This window comes from Camellia sinensis, chromosome 6, assembly GCF_055761805.1.
Source record: "Camellia sinensis isolate YWXY chromosome 6, ASM5576180v1, whole genome shotgun sequence".
Classification (NCBI taxonomy): domain Eukaryota; kingdom Viridiplantae; phylum Streptophyta; class Magnoliopsida; order Ericales; family Theaceae; genus Camellia; species Camellia sinensis.
The window spans coordinates 86,941,683-86,954,698 of NC_138966.1; the positions used below are offsets into that span (position 1 = coordinate 86,941,683).

Consider the following 13,016-nt stretch of genomic DNA (forward strand, 5'->3'; position numbering starts at 1 on the left):
ATTCCTGAATTCACCATGTACATGCCAAGAATTCCCCGCCATGCACTTCTGCTGTCATCTTGAACTCTTCAAAATTCTACCAAGCCATTCATCACTTCTCTTTGCACATTGTGCTCAGCAGCATAACTGCAAAACTGCACTAATTTTTTTTTGCAGTTTTGCTTACCTAGGCCCTAAATGCAATCTCTCCATATCGGTTGTCATTTCCATAGTCCTTGCTATGCCAGCAATAGGGAATCATTAGAAAACATGTACTCCATAATTCAATACGTAAAACGAAGAATGCAAGTTGCGTGATTGTTTGATCCCCACAAATGAGACTTAAATGGGTTTTAATGGCTTCAGTAAAAGTAACTTCAAAAAGTTATTACATTGCGTGACATCAAGTAAAATTCAAAAATTTACATGTGGAGTGAATAAAATAGCCCGAGTTTCCTCTTTCCAATGAGCGGAAGTAAGATGTAAATCCAAATTTTTGCAGCATGCTGCTGCTACAGATGTATGGTCAACATGCTTTCCTCATGATGAGCATATATAAATCTTCATACTACAATTCTCCCATGCCTGTATTGATGTAAAAAGAAGCCAATTTTTATATGAATCTGTTTAACGACAAACATGGATACAAAAACGAAAGGGTGTGAGACGGATCCATGACATGGAAATAATGTTGTACAGCATAAATGTAGTACAAAAGCCATTGTTTCTGATTAATGTTCAGCATATGGAAAAATAAATGCATTTATTCTTTTTCTTGTGTCATTGAAATGGATTGAAGAAGATGATGCACGCCATTTTCCAAAACAAGATTTTAAATGTTAATAAATACATAAATTATCAAATATCAAACTCTACACAATATAATTACATTGGTAAATACATATCCACATAAGTTGATGTCGAGGAAAAACTGTAATGTATATGCAAAAATGTTTTATGGAACTTGGAACATGTGAAGAGTATGAAAACACGACTAAAAGGAAGGTTGGAATTTGTCGTAATTATTAGGATATTATATGTGCTTCAATTTCAATACCTTAATTTCAACAAAAAAGACATAAAGCAGCTAAGTGCTGCTTCTAAAGATAAAAAAGTGACACAGGTTAAACATAAAAGAACCCAACAGAGACTCAAAATTTTAACTGACACTAGCACTAACATACAAGTTGGTTCTAATGTTCAACATCAAGACAGCAAAAATCGACCAGGATTTTCAAAGACTATAGCAAACTGCATAGCAAACTAAAAACAAATAGAAAACATATGGCGTATGCTATTAAATATCAACAAGACTACAAACCCAGACTTAGAACCCAAAATTTACCCAGAAAAAGGAATCAATGGTTGAAATTTATTTTCTCATGGACCCCACACTTCATCAATTTAATCTCCACCATACAAACACATTCTTGACAAATTATGGGTTGATTAGTCCTGGTTCATAGCATTTTTCATTAAATATGTATCTAGAGTCTAGATCAATCAATAGCCATATTGCCTACATTGTAAATATAAAATAATATTGATAAATTATCTCAATGTATTGCATCGCATTTTGATATTTGAGATATTAGTTACACCATCAATTTATACTCCTACATAATAGATATATACTGACCAACCTTCCAATAAAAGTTTAAAAATTAAGGACAAGTAACCAGATGATTTCTCATGACCTATAGAGCACGGACACCTCTCCGGAGGTCGCGTACAGGTGTCCGACACGTTTCAGATATGGACACAAGCCGGACACATGTCGGACACACTGGAAGGAGTTGGACACTTGCGGACACGTTGGGACACGTTGAGAACAAGCTAGGAACACGCTGAGGACATGCAGGGAACACTCTAGGGACATGCTGACTCGCTGAGTACTATTTTTTTCAAAAAAATTATAATTTTTTATTTTTTTTACCAAAATAGCATTCCTAAGGTTGATAAATTTGTTAAAATTAAATATTTAAAAATATACGTATAATAAAATATGAAAATATATGTTTGAATGTGTCCCCAACGTGTCGAGTTCTGCATTTTTTGAAAATTTACGTGTCCGCTTATCCGTGTCGTGTCACGTGTCCGTGCTTCTTAGCTCATGACTCAATTATAATATGACAACAAATCTAAAATATCTGTTCAAATAGTCCACTGGGTGAAACATACCTAGCACCATAAAGATAATTTGTTTCAGTCCTTATATTTCATCGTCTCTTTCTCAAAACCAATTGTGGGAAATTGTTTGGCATACTCCTCAACCTCATGACGGAGCTTTGCAATCACAGACATGTGAGCATCTGACTTCATAGTTGACACAAAGTCCTTCAACTTTGGTCCTGATTTCAGAATCCAACCAGTGTGCAGTCAGCAAACAACATTGCGACATAAAAATTTCTGACTATGAATAATCACTTCTGAAGATGACGATGTATGTCTACAAGATGGTTGATAGAAATACAAACCTTCGGTATCAGCCTTTATCTTCAAGGCCAATTTCACAGCAGCATCAAAGAACTCAGCTACTTTAACAAAATCCTCCTCGGCAAATCCCCTAGATGTGAGAGCAGGAGTTCCTGAATCACCAGTTAAACAAGAGTTATTCATGATGGAGTAATTAGAAATAATTAGTACATGCAAAATGATCAAAGTAGAAGGGCTTTACCCATACGAATACCACCAGGGACCATGGCGGACACGTCCCCAGGAACAGTGTTTTTATTGGCTGCAATGTGCGCCAATTCCAAAACTTTCTCAACTCGAGAACCATCAATACCCTGTACAAAGCAATTTCCAAAAGAAATGAGTATTCAAGTTACCCTTGCTAAAACCCTTCAGGACCCACATGAACCAACATCTAATTCAATTTCTCTCGGATGTAGATTTCATAGAAACTTGAGATGACCCTAATTTTCCCAATTATGCATATGTATGTGTCTATACTATTATATAAAGCGTACAATCTATCAGTAAAGCTAGGTCACAACTTTTTTTATTCTTAAATTACCCCTATAACTGCCAATTTCACATTTTATAACTTCACACCTATCAGGTGTGCACATTTTCTTGTGCATATATATATGTACAACTCGTGTGCCATATGATGCAATGAAAGGGATATCCTTGTGGAAAAATTCCCTCACAGAATGTTTATATAACAATAAATAAATAAATAAATTGTTGGTGAAATCAGTAATAATATGCAAATTGCCCATCTTCTTACTGGAAACTTTTTACAAGCAAATGGTACAGAGTTTCTACATGATGCTCGTCTAATATATGGCACGTTTGGTTGGAATCAACCTCATTGCTAATAACTCTCTTCTTCATAGTGTCAGAAGTAAAGTGATTCTTGGGGAGAAAAACTGCATCAGCAGTTGGAAAACAAAGAAAATATATTACCGTCTCACCTTGTTTCTTAAATTCACCAAGACCAGATGATTGTCAGTACCACCAGACACGAGTTCATAGCCCCTCTCTAGCAAACTCTGCAAAAGCAGTGGACTTTTAGAATGCGTAAATTACCACAACAAACTCAGTCAGACCCATAAAACGTCACAGTGACAGCAAGTAATAGTGGAACATTGCAATGCAAATAAAACTGGTCTTCCAGCTAAAATCAAACTTGTATAGTACCTCAGCAAACTTTGAGCAATTACTAAGAACTTGCTCTTGGTAGGCCTTGTACTCTGGTGTCATGGCCTACAGTCACATAATGATCAGAGAAATGAAAAAATGTCAGCTTGGCTTCGACAAGATAAAATAAAACTATAAATTAGGCCTCCTATAATACAACCAAAAGTGTGAAAGAATTTTAACCTGCTTCAGTGCAACTGCCAGACCAGAAATAGTATGATTATGGGGACCACCTTGAAGTCCAGGAAAGACAGCTTGATTGATTTTGTCTTCATAGTCATACATCACCTGTAGATAGCGCGCACACACAAAAAGAGCATTGTTCCTGATTAGTCACATTGGAACTTAAAAGGCAACAACAAAAGCAACCAAATAACTGAAAAAATGGCACCCTATGAGCCTGTTTGGTAACGTTTATGTTTACAGTTCTCTATTTATATTTACAAAAAATTTGAAAACTATAAATAAAAAACTCGTTTGATTTCTATTTTGTTTTTTACCAAAAACAAACATAGGCATATTTAATGTTTTCTATAAACAAAAAACAGTAAATTGTAAATGTTACCAAACGGCAACCAAGTAACCAATGATCAAGATCAAGTGATTTTTTTTCCCTTTATTCACTAATTTCAAAATTACAGCTTACTTCTTGTCCTTGTTTGTTAATCTCTTTCACCCCCTTCCTGAAGAAGATCATTGCACCACGTGGACCACGAAGTGACTTGTGTGTTGTGGTGGTCACAATATCTGCATATTCAAAAGGGGATGGGATAACACCAGCAGCAACCAACCCACTAATGTGGGCCATGTCTGCCAACAAGACAGCTTTCTGCTTGTCACAAACCTGAAAAATCAATTGGAAATAATATCTCATGATTTCTATATACATGAACAGGGAAAAAAAATTAAAAAAATTAAAAAAAATAAAAATAAGAGAAGAAAAATAAATCTGTTGTTGACTAAGGTTATAATAATGTCAGTCAAAGGAGTTTACCTTGCGAATACGTGCATAATCGTAAAGGCGTGCATAAGCACTCGCACCAGCAACAATTAATTTTGGCCTAAAGAGTGTGGCACTTTTCTCCAACTGAAATGAAAAAGTGAACTCGTTTTACAAACCAAAGCTGACAAAATCCAGGGAAACAAAAGTGTATAACTGAACTACCCCCAAACATATGGATAAAGATGGATGTAAGGATACAAAATAAGGGGAAAGCTTGCACAACAGGTAGTTTTAGAATCCTATCTAGATATGGTATATTAACTTTTACAAATTACATCGCAACCATGGGACCAGTTTTATGGCAGATTTTTTATGAAATTCATTATTTTCTTTGACTTCTTCAATATCTGATGTAGGATCAAATGTAATCAATTTTAACTAACAACATAGAAGAAAGCAATTTGCTTCAATTGGAAACAAAATCTTCCCACAAAGAGAATAAAAAATTACCTGGTCATAGTCAATATAACCGGTGCTCTCATCCAATCTGTATGGCATCGTTTCAAAAAATATTGAGACAGCCGATATCTTCTTGGTGTCAGTCTGCAAAATGGCATAAGAATGACAAAAATTAACCTATCAAATAAGCTGTTATGAATTTTCCTTCACCAAAAATTATGTCCCACGTGCGATCAACACATTGCATTGCAGACCACAAGAAGGATTTCAATTTCAATCCATTGAAACAATTTCAAGGTTTTGACCTACTAATGCATAGACCCTCATAATCAACAAGAATCGTCGTTTGTGTATCCAGAAAATGTAAGGACATTTACTACATCTTCAAGTCTGTGACTATTGAGTGGTAATTGGGGAGTTCCAGAGGATCATAAAAAGGAAGATTTATTACATACGCTGAGCTATAAAAACTGGATACAATTAGGCTGAGCGCATATTATATTAGCATATGTGGTTACATGTGTGTCACGTGCTTTTCTTTTGGGCCATGAGCCTGAATCACAGGGTCGAGAGCAAGAGAGAGTTGTTCGTGTCTCTCTCTCTTGACTGAATACCCAAGTTTGACAGTGCTACATATCTACATGGATAGGTTGATACAAAGTATGTGTAATAGCAGAAAAACTATTTGCCATGTTAATTCTCAACTTTTAAATAATGCTTTCGTTATTCTTCATGAGATGTCCTGATAAATTCATAAACACAGTTGTAGTTCCATGTGGAAGGTAGAACCAAATCATAAGACAGGTGGGAAAAAAGAAATTTGAATTATGACTCCAGTATTCATTCACAGTGATCCGTAATTCATTGGATTGTGCTCTCAAAAGGGTTTCATGATTCCTTGACAGTAACTTACCCAAAAAGGTTCCTCTACAGAGCAAGAACTGATGACAATGGCTGAAATTTCAACAATGGATAAAGATAATTAATTGCTATAATTTACGAAACACCAAGGCAGCACTGTTTGTTGGGCTGGGCAGTTAGAAGAAAATCAGGGGAATTTTTCTCCCTGGACAAGATTAAGATCATATGCGTGCTACATCTGACACTTCATGATATCTAAAGCGTTACTTATGAAGATCTAGCTGCTGTGGTGTATAAATTCGATCTCTTTATCACTATCAATGGAAATTTTCACGCAAAAAACGTAGAAGATGAGCATAAGCCAACAGTTATTCTTTCAACTTAATAATATTTCAAGGGTAATGAAAGGCATTCTCAACATATCCTGTTCCTGATATTTCTATTTTTCAAGTAAATTTAAAATATATATATATATATATATATATATGCACCAAAAATAGAGCAATATGCAGTTTTCTTCACTGCAATCACTAGGATTGGCACATAACCACTAAATCCAGCTCAAAGAAGTTAAACAGAAAAGACCATGCACCTGATATCCATGTGAAAGATGTCCACCGTGAGGAAGATCAAGCGCCATAATTCTCTCATGAGGTTTCAATAGCGCAGTGTAAGCTTGAAAATTAGCAGGGGATCCAGATAATGACTGGACGTTGACTGCAAGAAATAAGGGGTGTTGTACATTAAAAAAATCCATTGCTCAAAATACAATTCACTTAGAGAGAGAGAGAGAGAGAGAGAGAGAGAGAGAGAGATGATTTAAAAAATAAAATAATAATGAGGGGAGACAAAGGCAAAACCGAGAAATTTAACAACTTCAGACCAATGATTAACAGGATCATCTCACTGTCCTTGCAGCACCTCCTAATTTGACATTACTAGATTGTCATACAGAATCAGAAGATATGATACTAGAGATATATGTTTTGCATCACTTAAAATATTAGGCATGAAAAACTAACAAGGTTTTAGTAATGCCTTTCCCAGACCAACTTAACTTCTAGAAAACCAGCAATCAGTGATGCGAAACAACTGTTTTCCTGAATTTTGGCGGAGAACTAGTGGCAAAAAAAGCCTCAACTTTCAGTTCTGATTTCCCACTTGTTTCCCCTCTTCTTACCTCCTTTGCCTGCTTTTCAGCAGAAGTACCACAATGTGCATTCTAATTGTCCAATACAGACATTATTCCTAATGGATTTAAAATATCCACTGCTGAGAAATATAAATAAAAAATGTTGAGTCCATCCAAGAACATTCTCTAGAAATCTTAAAAAATGACTCAAATAAGAAGGGTTTCTTGACAGACCTTCCCTGCTTCTTCACAACACAAAGTATTCAGTAAACCCTTCAATTCTCTCTTCGTATTTTAATTTTTATGCTTCAATGCTTCTTCAAATATCCACTCCAATGTTAACCAAAAAAAGCTAATATCCTAACAATTTATGTTTTGGAATGCACGTTCTGAAACATGGTGTGCACTTTCATTCTAAATCGGTAAATTTTATATTCAAAGTGATCCCAAAATCTTTTGATGTTTATTTTCTTAAAAGTTTTCCTTAGGGTGAATAAAAATCAAATATAATGCTAAAATCTATAGACAGTGGAGTTTTGGAAAGACAAAATGATAAAAAAAGATGAGTTGTCATATTCCTAGAGTTGTGTTTTGACATTATTAATTTGAAGCAGTAATTACTCAATACTTTGATGTTAGAAGGGTTTCTTGACAGACCTTATATGCTTCTTCACAACACAAAAGTATTCACGAAACGCTTCAATATTATTTTCTCCTCATATTTTAATTTTTATGCTTCTCTGCTTCTTCAAATATCCACTCTAATATTTTCCTTCTCTTCATGAAAATTTTATCCTTTATTAAAAGTAGAGAGAGATCAGATCATGGTGTGACCATTAACTTCTGTTTATTGTTTCTCCAATGAGGCTATCGCTCCGTTATATCTCCAAACATTTAAAATGCACTAGCACTGGAAAGGCCCCAGCTAACCAAAGGAAATAAAAAGATGCAAAGGTTTTCATTGCCACAAACAAGCACAAATCATGCGTGTAATGCATTTACCTCCCCATTTTGCAGGATCCAACTGGAAAGCTTCCAGAGCACGCTTTTGACATAGGGACTCTGCCATGTCGATGTACCTTAAATTATGTAAAACCTACGTTAATCATCAAAATTAATAATAAAAATCAGGTTAGAAGCGAAAGGTAAATACAAAAATGACCGGTTCAATATATGAATTTGAAATGGAAATGAAAGTGGAATCGCATACTCATTCCCTCCATAGTATCTAGCACCAGGATACCCTTCACTGTATTTGTTAGTCATGACCGACCCAACTGCTTGCATTACCGACACTGATGTGAAATTCTCAGATGGAATGAGTTCAAGTCCCTGCCCACCCACAATTTATCAAATTTCCAATTATAATTAATGTCAAAGGAGACCAAATTGCAAATTCATAAACTACACATCAATATCACATTATCAAGGTGTTAGGTCTAGGAATATATATCAAATCAATGAAAACAGATTTAGTCTGATATGCAAAAATTGAGTGAATATTGACCTTCCATTGCCTAGCTTTCTCAAGTTCAATGATGTCGGCGATTTCTGGATCTACCTCTTGGAGTGGAGCATTCAATTGACTTGTCCACTGTCAATTCATTCATTCAACAACCAATACAAGATCCAATATTAAGAAATCATAGATCTTGAATAAATGTATGTAGCAAACAAATCTTAAATTATGAATAATTGGCATGAAAATGAAAAAGAAAAGAGATTGAATGAGAAATCGAATACAGTGATACGAAGCTTCTCTTTATCGCTGACTGCTTCTCTGGGCAAAGAAGACTGTATAAAATAGATCAAACATAAACGATTAGGAAGAAAATGAAGAGACAAAGTGAAAAATGAAATGAATATATGTGTGTGTATGTACAGATATAGAGACCATGTAATAGAGGGGAGCTCCATTAGGTAGACGGTGAAGAAGAGGGTTATTATTGAGGGAAGAGCAGAGTCTGCGAAGTGCCATCGCCATTGCCATCCTCTCTCTCTCTCTCTCTCTCTCTCTCTGTCTAACGCATCACGCACTAGTTAGATTTGTCTTCTGGTTTTGGGTTGGGGTGTGTGGTCAGCGAGTGGGGTTGGTGGTGACAACGACTGAATGCCTGATGGGGGTTGTTATAACCAATTTGATGAAATTAAGGGGTATTTTGGGAAGTGTATTTTTTGGTTTTTTTTTTTTTTAACCTATTTTCGTCTTTGTGAATTTTTTTTTTTTAAATTTTTCAAAAAACTTTAAGTTTTTAGATTCAGCTTAATAACACGAACCAAAAAATTATAATTCCTTTAAAAAATCAAAAAAGACAAAAATAAGTCAAAATAAGTAGTTTTTTTTATTTATTTTTGTCTTTAGTTATTTTTTTAAAAAAAATTCAAAAAATTTATATTTTTTAAATTCATCTTGACAAGATAGGCCATAAAAATAAAAAATAAAAATTGACATAATTTTGAAAAAAAATCAAAAAAAAAAAATTAGGAAAAGGTAAGGCTTATTTTTGTTGCCAAAATGCGCATGCTTGTTTTGAGAAGCGCAAAAAAGAGTTATTTTTTTATTATTATTATGAAAAGACATGAAAAAAAGTAAATAAATAATGTTATTTGAATAAGTCAATAAGTTAGTAAGCATCATTTCCTTTCACTTCTCAAAAGATGCCTAAAATTTTGTAGTAAGACTAATGTTGTGTTTTAAGGATTGATTAAAGAAATGTAAAAATGACGGGAAATAGAAAGCAAAGGAGGAAAAATTGATAGAGCTCGAATTTCAAGTTATGTTTAGTTAAATTAGGAATTGGAGAAAGAAAAAAAAATCTAATGTTGTATTTGGTTCAATGATTTGGTACAAGATTTAGAAATAGAAAGGAAAAAGGTAGGAATGTAAATTGGGCTTGGCCTGAGCCCTGTTGGATCGCCTAGGCTCCAAAATTCGGACCAGGCCAAAAAATTAGGCTCATGCCCAGAGGGTATTCGAGCCTTGGGCTGGCCTAGACATTTTTTTTTTCCTATCGAAATTCTATTCTTTTCTACTAAAAATGACACTAGGCTTTGGCACGAGCCGAGCCTCAAGCCGAGCTTTGACTGGGCCTTGAGCGGGCCGATGGCCCGGGCTAGGCGAATCAGGTCAGGCTTTAAAATGACAGCTTAGGCCCAAGCATTTCGGCCGAGCTCGGGCCTGGGCCTAACCGGGCCGCAGGCGAACTTCAGGTCGCAAATCATTTTCACACCCCTAGAAAATGGTAGTGCTAATAGCCCCACTTTTTTTTTTTGGAGATCATTGGGTACTCCCGAAGTATGGCCATGGGGTACTCCATAATATTACGATTGATAGAGAAAGTAGGATATTATAATTTTGTGTTGGATGATAAATGAACATGAGTGGGTATAATGAATAATAATTGATAAAAGAGTATCAACACGATATATTTTTTATTTTTATTTTATCACGAGATCGAAGAAAATAGTGTTCGCCCAAGATGAAGCAGCAGCTTGGGTAGGTGTGTAATATTTTGGATAGGGAAAGTTTTAGTATTATGTGGGGATCCTTATAAATTTTTATTAATGTTTAAATTTTAGGGTAAATTACAAATACACTTCCTGAGATTTGCTTAAAATACGAATTGTCCTCTATGGTTTGAAAAATTACAAATATCTCCATGTCAAAATTTTTTATTTAACAGAATTAATTGAAAAAGTGAAATTTCTAACTGTTCACCTATACAATAATAAAATTATCTGAATTATTAATTGAAATAAAATTTTAACATTATTAAAAACTGTTAATTAACTTGATGATTCATTAATAAAATGACCTATTGTTATGAAATTAGAAACCTTATAGGGCATAATGTAATTTCTAAAACCATAAGGGCTAATTTGTAATTTAAGTAAACCTCCAGGGGTGTTTGTAATTTACCCTAAATTTTATAAGTGGGGTTTAAAGAAATTGGGGGGGCCTTAGAAAAATGTGGAAAATATTGGCACTATCCAAAGAAAAAATGTAGGTAAAATATAAATCAAATATAACTATATTTCACATACTTTTTTCATTTCTTTTTTCAAATCTATATCTAAATCTATAAACCAAACATGCGAACCCAAAAGATAAAAAGTGAGATTGTATGTTCCTCTCACTTTCTCTTCCTGGTGCTTTCCATTATAACCAAACAAAAAGTAGGATTGTATTTCATTTTCTTTTTCTATTTATCTCATCAAATCCTTTAACCAAATACAGCCTAAGAGGAAAAAAAATAAAATTAAAATGGTTAGGAAGATAATTTGATAAAAAAAATTGAAGTAATTTATATTAAATTATTTTTTTTATTTGCATTTAGAGTTAAATTAAATATAAAAAAAAATGATGAATGATTGAAGATACTATGAGAACATCTATTTATTATTATTATTATTATTATTATTATTATTATTTAGAGTGTTTGGAGTAGTTTCTATTTACAATTAAGGGTGTTTTTTTAGTAAATCCATTATCTAAGAGTGTTGTTCCATAAAACCCATAGTGTTTTATAATATTCCATTAGGTCCATTTTATACAAAAAGACCAAAAAAGCCCTCAAAAAAACACGCGCCTCTCTCTCTCTCTCTCTCTCTCTCTCTCTCTCTCTCTCTCTCTTTGAATCTAATAACTGTCTCTCTTCCCCTCTCTATTCTTGCGCAGGAAATCACGCACAGTACCTCTACAGTCCAGAAATCCAAAACCATATTCCACATCGCCTCAATGCCCAGAAGACTGTATTCCTTCCATCGTTGCATCGTCGCATCGTCTCATCATCTTCTCCGTCGTCCCTACGCCGAGAAGACTGTCTTCGTTCCATCGTCACATCGTCTCATTATCTTCTTCGTCATTCGTACGCCCAGAAAACTGTATACGTTCCTTCGTCGCATCGTCCCTTTGTCTCAACATCTTTGTCGTCGAAATGGGCAAAAAACGTAAGCATTCTACTCATTCGTGTATTTAAACCCTAAACCTCTTTATCAACAACCAACATTGAGAACTTTTACAAATATCCCATTTTCCTATGCATACAATATATAGGAGTCCATATTGTTCATACCCTAACATTTATTCTGAACCCCTCAATCGTAATCCCTAATTTTATTGATTTTTGCAGTAAAAAACATTACAGTTGCCATTACAATGTATTCACAACTGTGAACATTCGAAAATGTTTTGGTTGTAGTTGTTATTGAAAGCTGTGAACATTCACATTGATTGAAAATAGTTTGATAATCAAATTATTCCAAATGTTATTCGGTTGTTGTTCAATGCTGTGAACATTCACATGGTTTCAAAAATGTTTTGGCCAATTCTGTTTTGTTGCTGTTGATAAAAGATGTGAACATTCACATTGAGTTAAAATGTTTGGGTAATCAGGTATTAATGGTGTTGTTGTTGTATGCTGTGAAAATTCACATACATTGACACTCTTTGGCCAATTCTGTTGTTGTTCTTGTTGTTGAAAGATGTGAACATTCACATTGCCTGAAAATTTTAGGACAATCAGATATTATTGGTTTATTTTGTTCTAGGCTGTGAACATTCGCATTGCCTGAAAATTTTAGGAGATTCAGATATTATTGGTGCTGTTGTTCTATGCTGTCAACATTCACATTGCCTGAAAATTTTAGGTGAGTCAGATATTATTGGTGCTGTTGTTCTATGCTGTCAACATTCACATTGCCTGGAAATTTTGGGATAGTCAGATATTGTTGGTGCTGTAGTTCTAGGTTGTGAACATTTACATTGCCTGAAAATTTTAAGAGAGTCAGATATTATTGGTGCTGTTGTTCTATGCTGTGAACATTCACATTGCTCGGAAATTTTAGGACAATCAGATATTATTGGTGCTGTTCTTCTATGCTGTGAACATTCACACTGCCTGAAAATTTTAGGACAATCAGATATTATTGGTGCTGTTGTTCTATGTTGTGAACATTCACATGGATTAAAAAATATTGGGCCAATGAATAGGG

At 34.4% G+C, this 13,016-nt stretch overlaps 1 protein-coding gene across 2 annotated transcripts; it reads right to left on the bottom strand.

Moving 5' to 3' along the window:
- Positions 1–297: 297 nt before the first annotated feature.
- On the bottom strand, positions 298–9,138 carry LOC114282526 (serine hydroxymethyltransferase, mitochondrial). Of its 2 annotated transcripts, none has more exons than XM_082874126.1 (16): positions 8,917–9,138; positions 8,766–8,816; positions 8,530–8,616; positions 8,233–8,354; positions 8,025–8,101; positions 6,483–6,607; positions 5,081–5,173; positions 4,622–4,714; positions 4,274–4,471; positions 3,811–3,915; positions 3,628–3,693; positions 3,402–3,479; positions 2,657–2,768; positions 2,457–2,567; positions 2,161–2,330; positions 298–602 (listed from the first exon to the last, which is right to left on the bottom strand). In XM_082874126.1, exons 1-15 carry the CDS (start codon positions 9,010–9,012, stop codon positions 2,185–2,187), a joined length of 1,560 nt encoding a protein of 519 aa, XP_082730252.1. In that variant the 5' UTR covers positions 9,013–9,138; the 3' UTR covers positions 298–602; positions 2,161–2,184. The 2 variants fall into 2 exon arrangements, with proteins under 2 accessions (XP_082730252.1, XP_082730253.1); XM_082874127.1 differs by having other exon boundaries at positions 298–564; positions 8,917–9,134.
- Between the last annotated feature and the right edge of the window lie 3,878 nt (positions 9,139–13,016).

Coding starts and splice junctions, on each gene's coding strand:
- LOC114282526 (XM_082874126.1), bottom strand. CDS start 9,012: ATGGCAATGGCGATGGCACTTCGCAGACTCTGCTCTTCCCTCAATAAT. Junction 8,102..8,232: donor AGATACTATGGAGGGAATGA/GTATGCGATTCC, acceptor ACATAATTTAAG/GTACATCGACATGGCAGAGT. Junction 3,694..3,810: donor TGGCAGTTGCACTGAAGCAG/GTTAAAATTCTT, acceptor ATGTGACTGTAG/GCCATGACACCAGAGTACAA.